Below are 17,873 nucleotides of genomic sequence, written 5' to 3' on the forward strand. Positions count from 1 at the left end.
GTGGATTACAAGGTTTGGCCTTACATGGCTGCTGGGAGTTACTTAGAAATAAATCTGCTGGTTGCTGCACTTTTTTTTACTACTGTAGTTGATTTTGGAAGGTCATGTTCATTTTGAGCATGTACAGAAGTAAAAGCAGGAAGAATAACACCCTCAATTTTTGGGCTGAAGTCATGCACTGGAGATAGCTCAGGGGTGCCTCAGTTTCTGGGCTGCTTTTCCCAGTCAAGCTGCTGGGGCTTCTGTGTTGTGTGGAAAAGGAAACTGTAGAGGAATGAATTCAGTGCAAGTAGCATGGTGTAGATTGAGCTCTGGGTGGTGGAAGCTTGAAGCAAGGGAGCACTTGGGGACACTCCAAGACACAGTGGGAGCCAAGGACTCAAGAGGAAGAGCAGAGACTTTCATGTGTTTGGACTGTCATGGTATTAAAAGCCCACAGGTTCCTTTTCTCAGTGTCTCTCCTTGGAGGCACCAGCTCGAGCTGTTTCTGCGTTACTGCACTGTAAATAATAGGCTTTATGAAACTATGGGAAACCTGGTCTGATGTCGCTGTTGGCCAGACAGCAGACACAAAATAACAGACACAAAGACACACATATACACACACAAAAAGTAAGCCCTTTATTCTGGGACAGGCCTCTTTTATCCACTTTAGCAACCAGTGCATACATTTGTGTCAAACATACATTGGTCAGTGAGGCTATCACTTTCTACTCATCAGCATAGGATTGGTAGGTTTGCAAAAGCTACAGTGTCACCAGTGTTTTCAGTTTGGCCACCTGCATTATCAATTCCACATTCCAATCTCTTTTTCTCAAGGCAGCCAAGGACATGGTGCTTTTCTCCCATGCAGACTGTTAACACTCCCTATAGTCTGACTATGTGAGTGGGGTGTATATAGGGAGTCAAGGGGGGCACTTGTCAGCTCACTAGAGCCATACACTGCAAACAGGCTTCAGTCCCAGCAGTTAAAAGTCAGGTGGTGGGAGTGTGACTGCTTGAGTGCCTCCTGGATGGTCAGCCAGGGAAGTTTCCTTAGTGAGAAACCTGTGCCTTAAGGCACTCAGCTTGCTCTGTGATTCTGGCTGAGGTCTCTCTCAGTCAGGATTTAGCAATAACCTGGTGCTGGAGTTGCAAGAGTAGAAGAATTTTGTTCACAATTCACTGGGTAATTCCTGAAACACCGTTCGGCAGCATGAAAAAAGTATTCAATCCTTGCCACTTGCCAGGATGGAAATAGCAAACATTTTGTCCTGCAGAAAACATGCATGTGCTGTATGTTGTCCCTCTTACACTGTCAGAAAAATTATGTATGGATCCATCTCCTGTGGTCTACCTTGGTGCACTCTCCTTGACTTTCAGGTCACAAATTTGACTATAGATGTTCTGTGGAAACCCAGAGTCTCTCCCTACCTGTCACTGTTCATCCAAGATAGTTAGCAACCAGTCTCATTTGCAYGAACTTGTTGTTCTTGTTTGCTGTTCTGCTAATTTTGTTATCCTCTTCAGTCATCAGGAAGGCTTTATGCCATCCTTTCTGGAGATGGTTATTGTTGTTAGATATTATTATTGGTTCCACCAGCTGCCTGCCTGCAGTCTGTATCTGAGCACTGAACTTCAAGCTGAAGTTGCCACTTTCATTTAAATACTAATAGCCTTTGCCAGCTAGGTCAAATGCTAGTTTATTTTCCAGTTCAAATGTACTCTTTTATTTTTCCTGTCTTCTTGAAATTGTGCAGTTTACCACGTCTGCTTTCTTTTCCTTTGGCTGAGAATTTAGCTCTGAATGGTCACTYAATTCTACTTCTTTGTTTATCTCCAGATCCAGGCCTGTCGTTACCGTGGACATCGCCATTTTCCTGCCCATATCTATCAATATCACAGCTCCACAGTGCCATGATGGTTTGCAGCCAGTGAACTGCCTCAATGTCACAGCATGCTTTCGTTTCAGTGGCAAGCAAGTTCCTGGAGAAATAGGTAAGGTACCTGTGCCAGGTATAGACGGGGGCACAGTAATTGGCTGCCCTAGAGTCAAGGTCTCTCTTTATAGTTAGTAACAGAGCTTCAACGTGGGCCATACAATCCCAGAAAGTCAGAGGCTTGAGAACTCCCTTGGGCATGTTTTTACCTTGTGACGAGACTGACATAATACTGAGGCAATTTCTTCCTCAGTGAAATGTGTCCTTGGGCTTACTGCAAGGATAGAGAATACAGCCTTCTGAGTTCATATTCCCTGTCTACCTCTTGATAACACATTTCTGAATCCATATCCTCTATCAATGTTGTGAGAAAACAAGTGTGATCTGCTCTGGATTAATAGTGTTTGAAAGTCTGCAGGGAGCTCTCGAAACAGGCACGAGAAAATCCTTTTCTGTGCATCAGTTTACCTGTTTGTAAAATTATTAAAGTAGCCCAGTATTTTACTGATTGCAAGAATATCTTCCAGATTAATTTGTCTCTATAAAACACATAGAGTTTCTCAGGTGGACGGAATTGTGTAACGTGTAATTGTGCAAGTCTTTATGTCTTGGCTCTATTAAAAAAGTACTTATGTCTTTTACACCCCAATGTAAAGACTTTACATTGTAAAAGTATTTACACGTGTTGGCTGTTTTATGAAGTGGTATGAGACAGATAGAGCATTTCTCAGTATTTGGGGCTTGGTTTAGTTTTGTTCAAGATGTTTCACCTTTGTCATGCTTTAAGAATGGTAGACGACTTGCATAATGCTGTTCAGGGAAGATGCCTCAGCCTCACAGCATGCTGTGTCTTGACAGTGAGTGTGGTGAGCAGCTAGGGGAAGTACTACATGCTCCTGCTTTGTGCCCTAACCTTTTTAAGCAGCTAGTCAGGAAGGGTGAATTGTATCTGTGTATCCTCACCTGAGCCTGCTGTGGTTCTGTTCTTAAGTAAAAGGAAAAGGCTTCTTGCTACTTCTACCATTCACATGGAGTGAGAGCTACAAGCAGTTTGTTACTGTCACCTGAACAGCTGAAAACAATGCAGTTACTAAATTTAGGATTCCTCTGTATTTCAACAGATTGGTGCAACTTCAGTTTCAGAGACTTCAGTTTCTCTTTTTGCTTCCTGTAAATGATGACTATAAACAGACAAGTATGTGCTTTGATGAAGTGGTTTTTTTTACTACCTACTACTCTGTCATTAAGGAAACACATCTCTGAAGGCTCCCAAGGTGTTAATTCCTCTCTGAAAATCACAAATAGGTTTTCTGAATATCTAGGTATTCTTATGTTCCTGAGGTACTGTTTAAAATGTTTCCATTGCTTTAATTTCATATCTGTGGACCTGTGGCTAGGAAGTATACTACCTTTTTTCCAGTCTAAATATCAGTTTCCCTTGTTTACAAAAGACTTGGCTTCCTGTTCATCATGTCTTGTAAGAGCTGGTCTTACATAAATCCCYCTGTGTCTTCATACAAACTACTTCCCAGGATTTATTGTTTATTGTGGTGAAAGCACATATGCATCTTCTTCGATGACTAGCATCCATCACGTTACAAGGATTTTTTTTGTTATTAAGTAGGTTATATAAAACTTCAACCATTGTCCTTTCATACAATACTTCTAACAAACCTATTTTTCTTGAAAATACTACAGCCAGAGCTATCTGACTGTATAAAACCCCTTCAGGATATGATTTGGATAAAATATATCAAATAAACTTTCCTTTAGTAATCTAGCAGATAGGCCATTTTAATTATGTTGCAATTGAAGAATATCAATTATCAATTAACAAATAATGGAACAATTAATGAACAATTAATGAAACTGTGTGGTTAAGTGTAGGGGAAAAACCCTAAAATATCTGTTACTTCATTGTTATGCAGTTCGGACTTTGAAAAGCATATGGAAATATTAAAATGCTATGCTAAAAGTGTTGGGATTGTCTCACCTTCAGATGTCTGGGGGCATTTTGTTAAATCAGACTGCAAGAACACAGTGCTGATCTAAAATGTCAGTCCCCTAGGGCTTGTCAGTGTGGATTCTCAAGATTACTGCTTACTGGTGCAAAGCTGAGCATTTCTCCAGCTTTTGGGCAGCTGAAATTGGTCATCTACTACATAATGTTTAGAAAATCAAGCTGAACATGTATGCAACATTCTCCTGTGGCAAATGTGTGTCTTCAAGACTTACTTGAATGTGTGGCTATTTTGTTAACTGGAATGGGAAGGAAAGTTGTCTTCATCTAGCACTGCCATGCRCTTCCATGTAAGCATTGCCTGTAAGTATTTTTTTCCTTCTCCTTCTAGTGGTAGTTGCAATACTACTGGTCATGAAACAGCTATCTGAGGATCTGTGTTTGTGGGTACTGCTTGATACTGCATGACAGTACAATTTCCATTAAGTTGTTTCTTTTGGACTATAGTTTTCAGAACTATGAATTTATTGCTGAAATGTTTTTGTCTCAACAAAGAGCCCTGGCCAAGTAAAACATGTGCTCTGCACTTTGTGCCATGCTTTGTCTGACCCTTCACTCTGCCTCAGTGCTTGTTGGAGAGCTGAACATCTAGCTGTTTTCCTCCTGACAGAGACAGCTTCCAGTATGTCTTGGATGTATGAATAATATGGCATTTTAAGTTTTCACTCTATCACCTTGGAATCTTACTTAGACTGTTCCTCCCTCACTTGAGGGGGTCATTGCTTTGTCTCCCTTGGGGTCTCTGTATTGCCAGAAAAGGGAGAGATTAGAGAAAGGCCTTTCCTGTCTTAGCTGAGGTTTCAGCCTGTTCAGACTCTGCACGTCTGGGTGACTGGGACAAGGAGGCTACTGGCATCTCTGTGCCATCAAGTGCTGCTTCTGCATTCAACCCTGAAGGAAAGTGGAAGTAAACTTGTGTCCACAGTCTAAATAATTTTCTCTACAATAATGACAACAGTATTAATAGTGCGTGAGAATCGGGTGAATTTTAGTGGCTATGAAAATGAAGGCATTTGACATTTGACTTGAGTTAAACTGATACATTAGATATCGCTCTAAACTTTCTCCTGTACTCTTCGTTTGATATGTACATCACTTGTGTTTTGTTCTGTTTCTAGGGTAGTCCTCATGTCCCTAATACTGTTGCCTGAAAGACTGGCAAGATTTAGTGTCATTTAATAGGTTGTTTGATATTTTCACTGTTGGAACATGTTCGTGGGACCGAAGAAACATGCCTAAGCCAAAACTTTTCAAAAGTGGACTCTCATCTTCTTACCTGTATGCAGCTGTAGTTTGGTGCAGCGATATTATTTCTGTCTGTTTCTTATTTTTCCAGTCTGTTCAGAGACAGGCATGAGTCAGTGCTATCCTCAGAATGCCTCAGAAGCAGACATGCTTCAGGGATGTGTTGTTCAGTTTATGGAGAAGTGTGGATTGCTCCCTTCTAAGACCCAGGGACAGCACTGTGGGATATGATTTAAAACAAGGTGTGAAGTACTGGGGAAAAGAAAGCTTTTTGGACAAGGATTGAGAGAATGTCCTATATGTTCTTGTTTGCTAGCAGATTTTTTTTATGCTTTCATTACTTAAGAATTCTCTTTGCAAACAAAGTTCATGAATCACTTTCTCCTCGTAATTACTTGCAGAGACAGCCAAGAAGTACATTCCTTTTCCAATGGCTTTTAGTTATTATTTAGTCCGTTCTTCGTTTTTTCCGTGTGGTGCCTCCCACTTAACCCCTCTGCAAATCAGTACTATAGTACTATAGTTCAACAAGCACTTACAGATGTGCTTATTCCTGATGAACATTTTGCCTCCTGGTGTTTATATGTTGTGTTATTGTCTGAGTGGATGAGGAAGAGACATTTCAAGTTGTTCAGAGTGTGTAAACCGCTCCATTAGCGCAGCCAGCAGTCATTTTTGTTTTAAGCTTATGGGATACCATGGCCTCATCTTAATCTCTTCTCACTCCTTGCTGCTTCAGGGGTGCCTTCAGCCCTATATGGGGATGACATTGTAAGTATGTACGTACCCTTTAGGATGAAAATCCATTATGAAATGCCTGCTGCCATTTGCTTGGTGCATCTCTTACTAGCTGGAATAGTTCACCTGGTCTGCTGAGTGCCAGCCCCCTTGAAGGTATGAACAAAAATTTCTCAGAGGGAGTCATCATTAAAGCTTTTAGGCATTTAACTTCAGTTATGGAAAAGGAGTAGTCATTAGAAGAATTTGGCCCTTCTGAACTCATCAAATCCATGCCAGAGTTTTATTTTTGTGTGAAGTTGGGTGGGTAGATCCCCAGTAAAAAGTGAGAAAACTTGCTTAACGCTGCTGGACAATGTTTGAAGGCATTACTTGGAAGAGTTAATTTGCTAGTGAAAACTTGCCTTCTGATCTCCTACTGGAATGAGCAGGAGGAACTTAGACCACCAGCTATGATAAGTTTGACCAGTTATCTCCCCAACTCCCCACCACTCCTAGTTGCTTTTTGGAAGCAACAAAGCTGGTGGGGGGGAAGGGGGGGAAGTAGGCTATCGTTAAGGTATGAATGCTAAGATGACTGCAAATCACAGAAAACAATTGTCAGGAAGTGCCACATCCTGGTTGACATTGGTGTGGTTTGTGCTGTTTTAGAAGGAAACGAAGTTTGAGGTTGCTGTTGTTGCTTGTGCTGTGTTTTTACTTCTTCTATTAGGAACATAGTTTAAGCATCTTCTGAGTTTTTGCAGGTTTCTTTTTGTTGTTGTTGTTGTTGTTGTTGTTGTTGTTGTTGTTTGGTTTTGTGGGGTTGACAGAGACCAGTCTGATTCTTATTCATGCCTCAACATATGTTCCACAAGGTAAAAAAATGGCTTCCGGGAGTAGTGTGCTTGCAGGGAGCCTTGTCCCTCAGGAGGCTTTGCCTGGCAGCCAGTCACAGGAGAGACAGCTTCCCCCACTGCGCTGCAAGCACCCTGCCCCCACCCTGTTGGTGGGCAGATGCCCGGATGCCCGGGAAAACAGCTCGCGGAGAAAGCGTGCGAAAAAACCACGCGGGAAATAGGAGGGCGAGGCATATAAAAGCAGCTAACTGCAACACAACTGGGGGCCATTTTCCTTTGGAGTTGTTGGAGGTAGCGGGGGCCCGCCTTGAGGGTCACCTTGGCCTTCCCCCGCTCTCTCGCTTTTCCTTTTCTCCCTGTGGTCCTGCCTTCCCTGTCCACACCTGTCCTGTCCGTGTGCTCTGTTTCGCCGCTTCCCTGAGGCAGCTCGACACTGTGACAACCTCGTGTTTGCTGTTTTCCTGACGGAGCCGCYGCCTGCAGCAGCCGCTGTCGTGGGTCCCGCAGCCCCAGCCTGCCCACAGCAGCCGCAGCTATCTCACGAGTGTGCCCGTAGCCACGGCACCGTGTTCTCCGCCGGTGGTAGGGACACGCAGCCATTGCTGTTTGGAAATCGCGCCCAGCCGTCTCAGGAGCCGCGCAGGCTCCTCGCGGTTCGCAGCACACACGCTCCTTCTGCCAACGTCGACGGGGTGCCCGGGGTACAGCGGTAACAATCTGTCTGCTATTCTGTCTCTCTCCGTTTCTCCTTTTTCCTCTTTTCTATCCTCCCTTGGTAGGAAGTGGTCRGAACTCTTACCCTTCTTTATCAATAAACAGTTCTCAGATATAGTATTTCCGTGTTTGCGCTTCATTTTTTGTCCAAGAAATCTATTAAAAGAATCCTCCCCGACTCCCTCTTTCCAAGCGGGATCGGACAGGGGTTTTTGTGTGTTAAGTTGTATACGTCTAGATGTGTTAGACATAATTTCATATSGGAAAGGATAGGCTGGGAATAATAGCAACACTGAATGTGGGAGTGTGTTAGTAATTGAATCTGGTTTTGTGTAGCCACAGGGAACTTAGTGATTGATTGAGGGCCCAAAAAGGTTGACCTTTGTTCAAGCACAGATGCCCCTGAGGCAACAGGATCCATTGATAGATGGCTAGAAAATAACTATTGTTCACTGACATTCTTTGTTTTCTTCTTATTCTTCCTTTTTAAAACAGGTTTGAATTACAACTTAACTGCTGATGTGGCAAAGAAGGAAAAGAGCCAGCAACCCAGAGTTTATTTTGTAGCTTCTGGAGAGACATCAGGGCAGATCACAGAAAAATTACAACTGTCATACATGCAGGAGAAGTGTGAGCATTACCTCGCATATGTCAAGGTCAGTTCACTCCAGTCCTTCCTTACTTTGGTCTTACTGCATTCCTTAACAAAAATTATTCAGCTAATCAAAGTGGTGCTGCATTGGTTCCAGATGTTTGATTTCCTGATAGGTAGAAGCTCAGAACGTCTTGCTTGTCATGATTCGTCAGTCTGAGCACTATCAGACCTTCCAGACCTGGTGCCAGGAAAATACATTTTATTTATGTTTGATCAGGCAGATCTTCTTTCTTCTGTTGCCTTGGTTTGTTGTTACAAGTATTATTCCTAAGGAGACAATTTCTTGTTTTGGTATGAACAGCAGGTTTTAGTGTTTAGTTTTTTTTAAGGTCTGGCTGCACAAAGAGCTTGTGATACAAWCTGCATGGGAATGGCAGGATAATATGAGGTCTGCAATGAAGCACTTGGGCTCTTGGATTTGAAGAACCCTGTGGATTTCATCTGGGCTTGAAAGCAGCAGTGAGATAACTGAAATTCACATGTGCCATGGTCCTAGGGATACTGAGAGTGCTTTCCAGACTGAGACATAGAAAGTCTCTTGTTTCTTCTGATAGACTCTTCATCTAGAGCTTGCTGGGACTATAGTTACCCTTATTTGGCAGCTGTTGAAGAAATGTCACACCGATGCATTCTGTTTTCTGAATAAGCACAGTAATTTTCTTCTACATTGAAAATCTATAGAATGGATTTTAAAATCACATAGGAAGGACATTTATCTTTTAAATAACATTTCTTACAAATGCTAATCTTTATCACCAGTCCTTACATATTCTCCTTACTGAGAGACTTATTCCCATAGATGAGTGTGACCTAAATTTGATGGATATCACTTGACACTTTCTTGTTTTGAGAATACAGCACATCCAGATTTTTCTAAATTTATAAACTTTTCCAGAAAGCTTTTTTGTACCTAAAAATTGAGAGAATGTGAGATAAAATTAATCCTTTGACTCTTACCAACATTTTGTGTATGGCTGTTGAGAGAAAAGAAAATAAATAAAGACACCCAGGAGGAAATGCTGTCTAGTCAAATTTTGTGGATCTCTGGGAAGAGGCTACATATCTTCCACATTTTTTTTGTTTCTGGAACAACCATTGCTCTGTGCTGTGGATAAGCTTGTTAAAGAAAGTGTAGGCCTGTAAGATTACCTTTACTTAGAAACATCTCTGGATTTACTAATACTGGTCTTTCTCCAGTGAGCACATCTGGTTAGACTTCAATTTATTGAGTTTGGATCAAAAGGAGCCATATGCCTATCTTAACCCAATAATGATTTCTTTCACACTAGCTCTTGTAGTTTTTGGATACTACACAGAATTCATGAAAGAACAACATATGCCCAAGAAACTCTTTAAAAATTATTGTAACTCTTTTAAATTATTTCTATTTAATTGTGGGATGGCAAAGGTAAAAACTGTTCTTCTGGAAAATTCCTGGGAAACTGCATTTTTATAGGCAAGAGAAACATTTAAACATGTTTAAAAATAGCAACAACTTGAAGCAAAACAAGGCTACTAGCCTTCTATGTGATATGAGCAGCCATTTTTCACTGTTGAAAGACTAGTGGGAAATGTTTGTTCTTGGAAGAGAAAATGCAAAGTAGTGGAGGAACATAATCCATGTGCTGTCCTGGAAAAGGTGATGTGATCCACAAGTTATATGACATTAGAAGCATCTAAGAGAGTTCTGCACACTCTGAAGGAGTGGAAATGGGGTCATGATCACTGCTATCCTTAAGTAACAGCTAGTAAAATAAACCCCCTGAAAAGAAACAAACTCCCCTCCTCCACAAACTCCAATTGGAGTTCTCCTTAATTGCATATATTTTTGATGGAATGGGTGATAAAAATATGTGGGCTTAAAAAATACAAATATTTCACTTAGGCTTCCCTTTTTCCTTTTATTTACTATATGCCTGAAGAGTTCTTCTCCATGGCAAATTATGTTGTTTGTAGTTGCAGCCTTAATACATTCTCTTTATTATTGTCTATTGGTGTCACTGGTCACACAATGGTTTGCCTGGCATGAGGAAGGTCTATTCTGGACGATTATCCTGTAATCAAGGATAGAGAAGCTGTTTGGACTTGTATGTAACCTCATGTGCTGACTTGACAAACTCTGCTAGGTGCACAAGGTCTCCAGTCCAAATGAAACACAGGAGAGCTCTGTGGGTTAAGTTAGTTAAATGAAAGCCTGTTCCAGGCCTTGCTGGATGACACTCTCTTATCAACCTAGTATGCTGTAGGCACAAAATGGAAGGACTGAGAAAAGTAATTGAAAAAAAAAAGATCTCTACAAGCTGCTTGCAATTTCTGATAGGTTTGATGTCAAGAAACTGTAGCACTAAAAGAGTTGCAGTCTGCAAAAAAACTGACATTTGTTTTGCAATTGATAAATGTCCATGTTTTGAGCATGACTCATTTCCTATTTGTGATTCTCTTTCAGGACAGTAGCTACTTTTCTTATTGCTGCTACTGAATTTGACTATTAAAGTCTATGTTTCCTCATATCCGTGTGACTAAGTGGATCTCAGAAGGTTTGAGGATCTTCATCTTGTACAGGGCAGGCTGCCAAATTACAGCTCAAGTTGCTGGAATTATGATAGTTCATGAGAAAACAAGGTTTTCTGGTTGAGTACAGAGGATGAAATGGAAACAATTTGGGACTTCAAAATGCATTGCATTTGGTTTTGTATAGGGCATAGAGTTCTAAAGGAGTAATAATACAGTTTTATGAGTCTTGCATACTYCTGTTTTAAAATTGCCTAACTTCACTGGAACCTTTTTGATTACTAATTAAGAACATTTCTTTAGCATATATAGATAATAAAACCAATACTGGCAGAGCCTCAGGTGTCATCTCCAAAAGCTGTATTGTTTTAATTTAAACAACTTTTGAAGATTTGACTGATACCTTCAGTAGAAAACGTCTATTAGTTGAAAAGTTCTGGAGCACCACTGGGTCTCATGTCAATGCATAGCTGATCCCTTCTGTCTCTCAGGAGGTGCTTCATTGCTGGACCATTCCTATTCCAACTCTCTGAGGATGATGGTGCTGCCACTAAAGATCTTTTCTGCTTCCATGGTAATAAAAGTATTAAGAGCAGATGAGTACCTTATGTGACAACCATCTTTCAGTTTTGCTGCAGTAAAAAGAAGCAAAGTTTAAATCTGATTAACTTTCCTTTCTTTCGTTAAAGGATTTGGGTTTTGTTGGTATAAGGAATGGTGAGAAAATGGAATGTGGTACTAAGAGGAAAATAAGCAGAGTTTGCAGAAGGAGATAGAATCAGAAAAGTCTAAGAAAACAAATGGGGTTTGAGGCTTTAGAAGTGTTTCCTTAATATCTGGCCCTGCAGCTGAAATGTAGAATTTTCTCTTGGAAACTGCACTCTTTTGGTGGTGTTCAAAAGACTGGGGCTACGGACTTAAGAGGCTCTGTGACCAAGGGAATGACTCTGAGGWAACATTGTTTTCCTTTTCCAGTAACTGCTCTGGTTGTTTCCTGTTTGTGTGGACTCTGCTAATATTTAGCTTTATCAGTGTATAGGCTATAGCCAATTTTATAAAGACACCAAAGTACATTGTGCCTGCGGATTTATGCAGGATCAAAACATATCTTCCTTGATTTATCACGAAGGTGTAATGGTGATAATGTTGAAAGCCCCTTGAAGAATTCCTTACTTATTAAAGAAGCACTGTCTGGCTTCTTGCCCCACTGTAGACTAGCGAGCTGGGCTGCCTATTGCTACCAATCACCACTGTGTGCAGACTGAATGCTCTAATGGCTGTGAACACCATCAGCAGTGCTGGCAAATGACTAAACTAGATATAGCACTTACATTTTCCAGAAATCTTTTTCTTGGTGACTCTATGGTTGTTCCAAGCAGTTTCATGTAAGTCATAATGTAATTCTTAATGGATCCAGACATMGCTTATGGGAAGGTTGGGGCTGAGAAGTAACAGACTTTGCATAAAGGTGTGTGAGAAGCTCGTGTTTGTGCAGACAGGTTTGGAATAAAACAGTGTTTTATTTCGACAGAAATTGCACAGTGCTTTATTCATTGCTGAGTTCTGTAGCCAAAAATTTGCAGTTTTATTGGTATGTTTCTGGTCTTTGTCTGCCATGTATCACTGTTGCTTTTAAAGATACTCTGAGCTGCTGATCTCACACGAACTTCATCTTTAGTGCTCACCAGTTTCAGTTAAGGTCTGTGGTCATGTTTGTTTCTCCCTTTATAGCTGTTTGATCTCATCTGAGTGGGTTGCATGTATTAAGTCTTTTTGATTTATAATACTCTAGATTTTTTCTAGAAGGTGGGTAGCAAAGCATTTGTTCTCAGTCATGTGTGAATGTAGAGATGGTACCACCTTAATCTATACTTCCCTCTGAGAGTTGTCTGCTTGTGAATTAATATCTCTATATAAAGGTTTGGCTGGTGGTATTATAGGATAGAGATAATACTTGAAGCTGAGACTGCCTTCCCAGCAGCAACAACTATGAAAACTTGGTCATGATCATCTAGATTTTCACAGCATTTGAACCACTTGGCAGACAAAGGGAATGCTGAACTGTTTGAGCCTGTACCATCATCTTTTTGATCAGCAGCAAAACCATACCAACTGTAACTAACCTGTTGCTTATGTAAGTGCTGGTGGGTATGTTGGGGTCAGGGTAACATGACAGAGTATGCACCTTTCCTCAATTTCTGGACCTTAGGAGTTCAAGATTAATTTAGCTGCATACCTGAAGTTATGTAGTGAGTACCTCTTTATGAGAGAAAGGGAGAAAACGCATTTTGTGCCAATAAGCTCTATGCCTGCAACTTATTATTCCCACATTTCTTCAAACACACAGACAGGTACTTTTGGTATGAACTAGGGCCCTGGATTGGCATTATGTGTTGCCACCCAAACCAAATACACCCTATGTAAGAGTCTCCTAGGAGACTCAGTTCTAACTAAGAGGAGGTTATAGGTTTGGAACATACCTAGAAGCCAAAGCCAGCAAAGTTAATTGTTTTCTCTTTAGCCTAGAGAGTTTTCTATTGGAATTAGCTTTTAATGTTTCCTGGCGCAGTGACCTGGTCATTCCTTCCTACGGGTAGCAAAATGAAAGGGTAATAATTTATTCTGGATAGGATAAGGTGACCGTGTGCATGTGTGTGTGTGTGTGTTCGAGATTACCACACAGTCTGATATTCTTTCATGTGTTCTAAACAGGAAAATCACTTAGACAAACAAGCTGTTCTCTACTGCAGTTTTCTGCAGCAATACTCTAGCATTAAGTGTATCCCCCTTAAAGGTAAAATTGTCCCAAAGAAGCAGTAATCAACTTTTACAGCACAATTTGTTATCACATATTTAGTTTATATGACTCTACAAACAACGTTAGAAAGTGTTGCCTCCTCTACTGCTTATTTCCACCTGAGAAACAAATTCTTTGGTTAATCAGGATCACCAAAGAAAGCAAAAATATTCCTATCCATCATTACCTCCTTTCTGAAATTAATTTTTCCTAGTACAAAGCTAGCTTTTATCTCTGTTTGCCCATTCACTTCCTAAAGYGCTGTCACTGGGAAATGCAATTATTTCTCTCAGACCAAACTCCCATGGACTGGCTCACAAAACCATGGACTCTGGTATCAAAGAATCATGGAAAGGCTTGGGATGGAAGGGACATTAAAGATCGTCTAATTCCAACCCCACATTCCCCACCTTTCACTACACCAGGCTGCTCAGAGCCCCATCTAGCCTAGCCTTCCAGGGATGGGGTATCCACAACTTCTCTGGCCAACCTGTTCCAGTGCCTCACCACCTTCTGAATGAAGATCTTCCTAACCTCTAATCTAAACCAACTCTCTTTTAGACTAAAAAAAGTCACTCTCCCTCTTTTTCATTAGCCCCTTTCAAGTCCTGGAAGGCTGCAATAAGATCTCTCTGGAGCCATCTCTTCTCCAGGCTGAACAACCCCAACCCTTTCAGCCTGTCTTTGTAGAAGAGGTGGTCCAGCCTTCTGATCAACCCTCTCCCTACAAGTGCCATGCTCTGTCCAGACCTAAATCTGCCCCTCCTGAATCTCCAAAAGCTTTTATCTGCAAATGAAATCTCTTTTTGAGAAATTACAGTATCAGACAGAAATACATCAGTGACAGATTGCCAAGCTAGGCATATGCCTGCGACTGAATATCTGAAAGCAGCAGTGAAGTTTCATGCTTCATTAAGAGTCTGCATGCAGTAAATGCAATTCTCAACTCTGCCAAAACTTGAGAAATATGCTTTTTTGAGATACTCTACTTGAAAAATAAGTCACATTTCTTTAGCATTACAGAACATATCATAGGGACAAGTTCATCAAAGGGCTCAGGATTAAAGATGTGCATCCTGTTACGGTTTAGCAGGGTCACTACAACATTAAAAAGGGAGGAAGAACACATTTTAATACGGCTACTAGTAATGTGCTGCACGTCTACTAACTGAGCCTCATTCAAAATGTCATTTATTTCATTTGGGGACTACAAAATCTCTACTTTGATTCATAAATATGAATTGACAGCTACTTCAACACAGCAACCAAGTTTCTGCCTGGGCTATAAACAATGTACTTGGCCTTTTTCAGACATAATGGCAAAAGTCAAAGAGCAACAGTGAACTTCAGAAAGATCAATTATCTTGTTAAGACTTAATATGAGACTTTTTCCCCATAGTTTTTTATGATGGATAAGCTCTGTACAAAAGCAGAAAACATTTAAAGACACTCTCCAACTATAAAGGAGATATAAGTGGATGAGTGACTATCACCTAACAATGTGAGAAGAGGAGGTAAAAAAAGTAATTTCTTAAAAAAAAAAACTGGGAAGAGCAGAGGAGGACTTCTGGGCAAAACCTCTGCCTTCAGATCCAGCTGAAAATCTCCCAGAGGCCTCACAACACAAGCATGTTCAGGCTACCTCCCAGCTTTCTAGTTACACTGCACAGTAAAAAGTTCCCAAAGAGATCATAGCAAAGTATCTGACACAACTTGCTCTCCTACTTATCTGTACTACCAGCCTTTACAGACCTTACAGCATTTAACTACTTGCAGCATGGGTCCCCCTTCTGAAAGGAGGCATATTTGGCAGTTTGATTTTAGTCATATCGCGCAAGACAGTTTTGAATTGGACTATAAAATGATTCCTAAAAGATGAACTTCCTTATTCTTGGTGATCCACCCAGGACACAACTGAGCTACCTGCACGAGACATACTCCTCAACAGTAAGATACCCTGAATGTTTTTAGGAAGTGTTGAGGTTTTCAGTCCTTTTATAATGTACATAAAAATTGTGCCAAGTGTTACTGCAAGTGCATAAGCAGCAATAGAATTGGGATAGCATGACCTGGAAGGTTTGATTTTTGCTTTATGAGTTTTGCAGTGACTTCTAGGTACAAAGTTCAGCGTGAAGAATGATAAAGGGGAGCCCTTTTTGTTATTGTTTACTCATAAGGATTTTATTTATTCAGGGAAGTCTTGGTTACATGCTACTGTAATAGCTATAAACTACTTCTAAATCATGAGGTAGATCACTGAGTGGTTTGGAATCAGTTTATTAGTTATATGCCACCAGGAGAAACCATTGTGTTGTGCCCTGGTAAAGAATAAAGTTTGAAAATTCATACAGTAACAAATCCAGTTTTGTGTGAGAAAATATCACCCCTTGTGAAAGAGAATAAGTCAAATTCCCATTTGTGGTGCATGAGCCCTCATGACAGAAGTAGCTTGCCCGAGAATGGCTGCTGGTTTGCCCCCATTCATAAGCTCTGCAATTCACAGTGAAGGGAAAGTTTGAGCACCCTAACTGTAATTGGCAACCCACAAACTCCCTGTGACTTGGACATTTCAGTGGGCAGCAACCCATCCAGTGTCTGATTGCAGGAAGGCAGCTGGAGGAAGTTGTTTCCATTTTCTTGTGATTGTTTCTGTGAAAGCTGCCCGTTTACCCTTGCAGCAGCAAAAATTGCAAGCTCTGGAGCACATCCAATTTTTAGAGCATGATCCACAGTCTGTTCCGTGACAACACAAAACCTGCAATAGAAATCAATGGGAAAAACTAATACAGGCTTCAGTAAGGGGTGAGGATCTTGCCTGGAGACCCTACTCACTTGAGAAAGTATTTTCAAAGCCTTCCCTGAACCCACTAAGTATTTCTGGCATGGGGAAATGGATGAGTGTTTAAGCCAGTTGGGATGGTGCTTCTACCTCTGGTATTTTCATTCCTGCTAAATGTACTGGGGCAGGTTGTGCTGTCTGTATCTGTTTGACCAATACATATGCCATCAATTCTGTAAAATGCCTTCCTGAAATGGAGATACTGTCTACAAGTGTGCTGTGACACTAATTTTAATTTGTTGCTTCCAAGAACTTGGACAAATGCCAGAATTTATTTTTAATGTTTTTATATTTTGTAAAAGCAGTATAAAGTATTTGTGATAACTCTTTTTTCTTTCCTTACTGTTTAATGAACAGTTTATCTTGCCCTGCATTGTTGCTGTTGGTCTTTTTTGACTTTGTGTCCCGCTCTCTCTCTCTCTCTCTCTCTCTCCCTCTCTCTTTCTCTCTCTCTCCCTCTCTCTTTCTCTCTCTCTCCCTCTCTCTTTCTCTCTCTCTCTCTCTCTCTCTCCTTGTAACAAAATGATGTAATGTCCTGTGTTGGTTGAAGGCTGCTGAGTTCAACAGAAACTTGCTTGCTTCAGGGAACAAGCAGAATATCTTTACAGGGCTTCTGTGTTCCCTTTCTGCCTACCAAGAGGGCTATCTGAAAATCTAACGTTTCTGGCATAATAATCTATATGTATCTTATTTTTGTGTTAGTGCTGTGTTTTCATCTTGAAAATAATGCTCCTCAGTATGGCTCTGGAAAGCTGCATGCTGGKCAGTCAGTTTAATACTTAATAGTTATGTATTATTACTGTTAGTCTCTTACCCTTTTAAGCATTTATCTTATTCCCGTCCATAATTCTTTTTTGCAGCAATTCTTTTACTGTCAGCCTCAAAAGTCTTGCAAAGTCAGTAAAGATAAAATACTGCTTAATAAGGTCCTGTATGTTCTCCTATTATTGCTTTTCTAATTGACTATCAGTACTGTTTGGGATCCACTGCTCCCACACACGTTAGAGACCCAGAAATCAGCATGATTCCTCTTTGGCTTCATCCAAAAGTCAATGGGATTATTGAAGTACAATTCATCTGCTTTTCATGTTGTTATTTCCTAAGACCTAATTGTCTCTTTAGTGAGTGATTGCATCAGTCCAGGATTTTGGATTATGAGCTGTTGTGATCAGGGACCACCTTAGGTATAGTCCTTGGCATAAACTGCAGCAGTGCTCACGACTTATAAGCAGCCAGGGTGACAGTCACCATGATGTATGAGGAAAKTGTAAGGTTTGGATATTTGAAGGGTTGTTTTCTTAAAATAGACATCCCCAGTGTAATCCAAAAGAGTGTCTAAAGCTGTCTAAATCTTTTGAGAAAGCGAAGTTTAGACTGGCCATCCCAGGAGAGGTTTTCCTCTCTTCTATTACCCAGTTCTGGCTTGCCTGCAGATGCAATGTGGGAGGCTATCCGAGAATGTGTATAGGTACTGTCATCCTACTAGTTCTAGTCAGAACCAGAAGGGAAAAAAAAGGTCAGAAGTAATTAGTACCTGTAGTGGTCTGAATGAATTTAATGGGAGCAAAATACTCCCAAGTTCCAGCAAACCGCACC

The 17,873-nt window shown here is 40.8% G+C and overlaps 1 protein-coding gene across 3 annotated transcripts in view; it reads left to right on the forward strand.

Annotated features, from left to right (window-relative positions):
• The window catches only part of ITGA9 (integrin subunit alpha 9), a 238,026-nt gene that overhangs the window by 38,877 nt on the left and 181,276 nt on the right, over nucleotides 1-17,873 (forward strand). For all 3 annotated transcript variants that reach the window (XM_057376170.1, XM_057376171.1, XM_057376169.1), the window contains 2 exons: nucleotides 1,823-1,977; nucleotides 7,971-8,131. In XM_057376170.1, coding sequence (XP_057232153.1) covers nucleotides 1,823-1,977; nucleotides 7,971-8,131 — 316 coding nt within the window. The remainder of the gene's footprint in view (nucleotides 1-1,822; nucleotides 1,978-7,970; nucleotides 8,132-17,873) is intronic.

The sequence above is a fragment of the Malurus melanocephalus genome, unplaced genomic scaffold, assembly GCF_030028575.1.
Source record: "Malurus melanocephalus ecotype Western Australia unplaced genomic scaffold, MMel_1.1 scaffold_271, whole genome shotgun sequence".
Lineage (NCBI taxonomy): Eukaryota > Metazoa > Chordata > Aves > Passeriformes > Maluridae > Malurus > Malurus melanocephalus.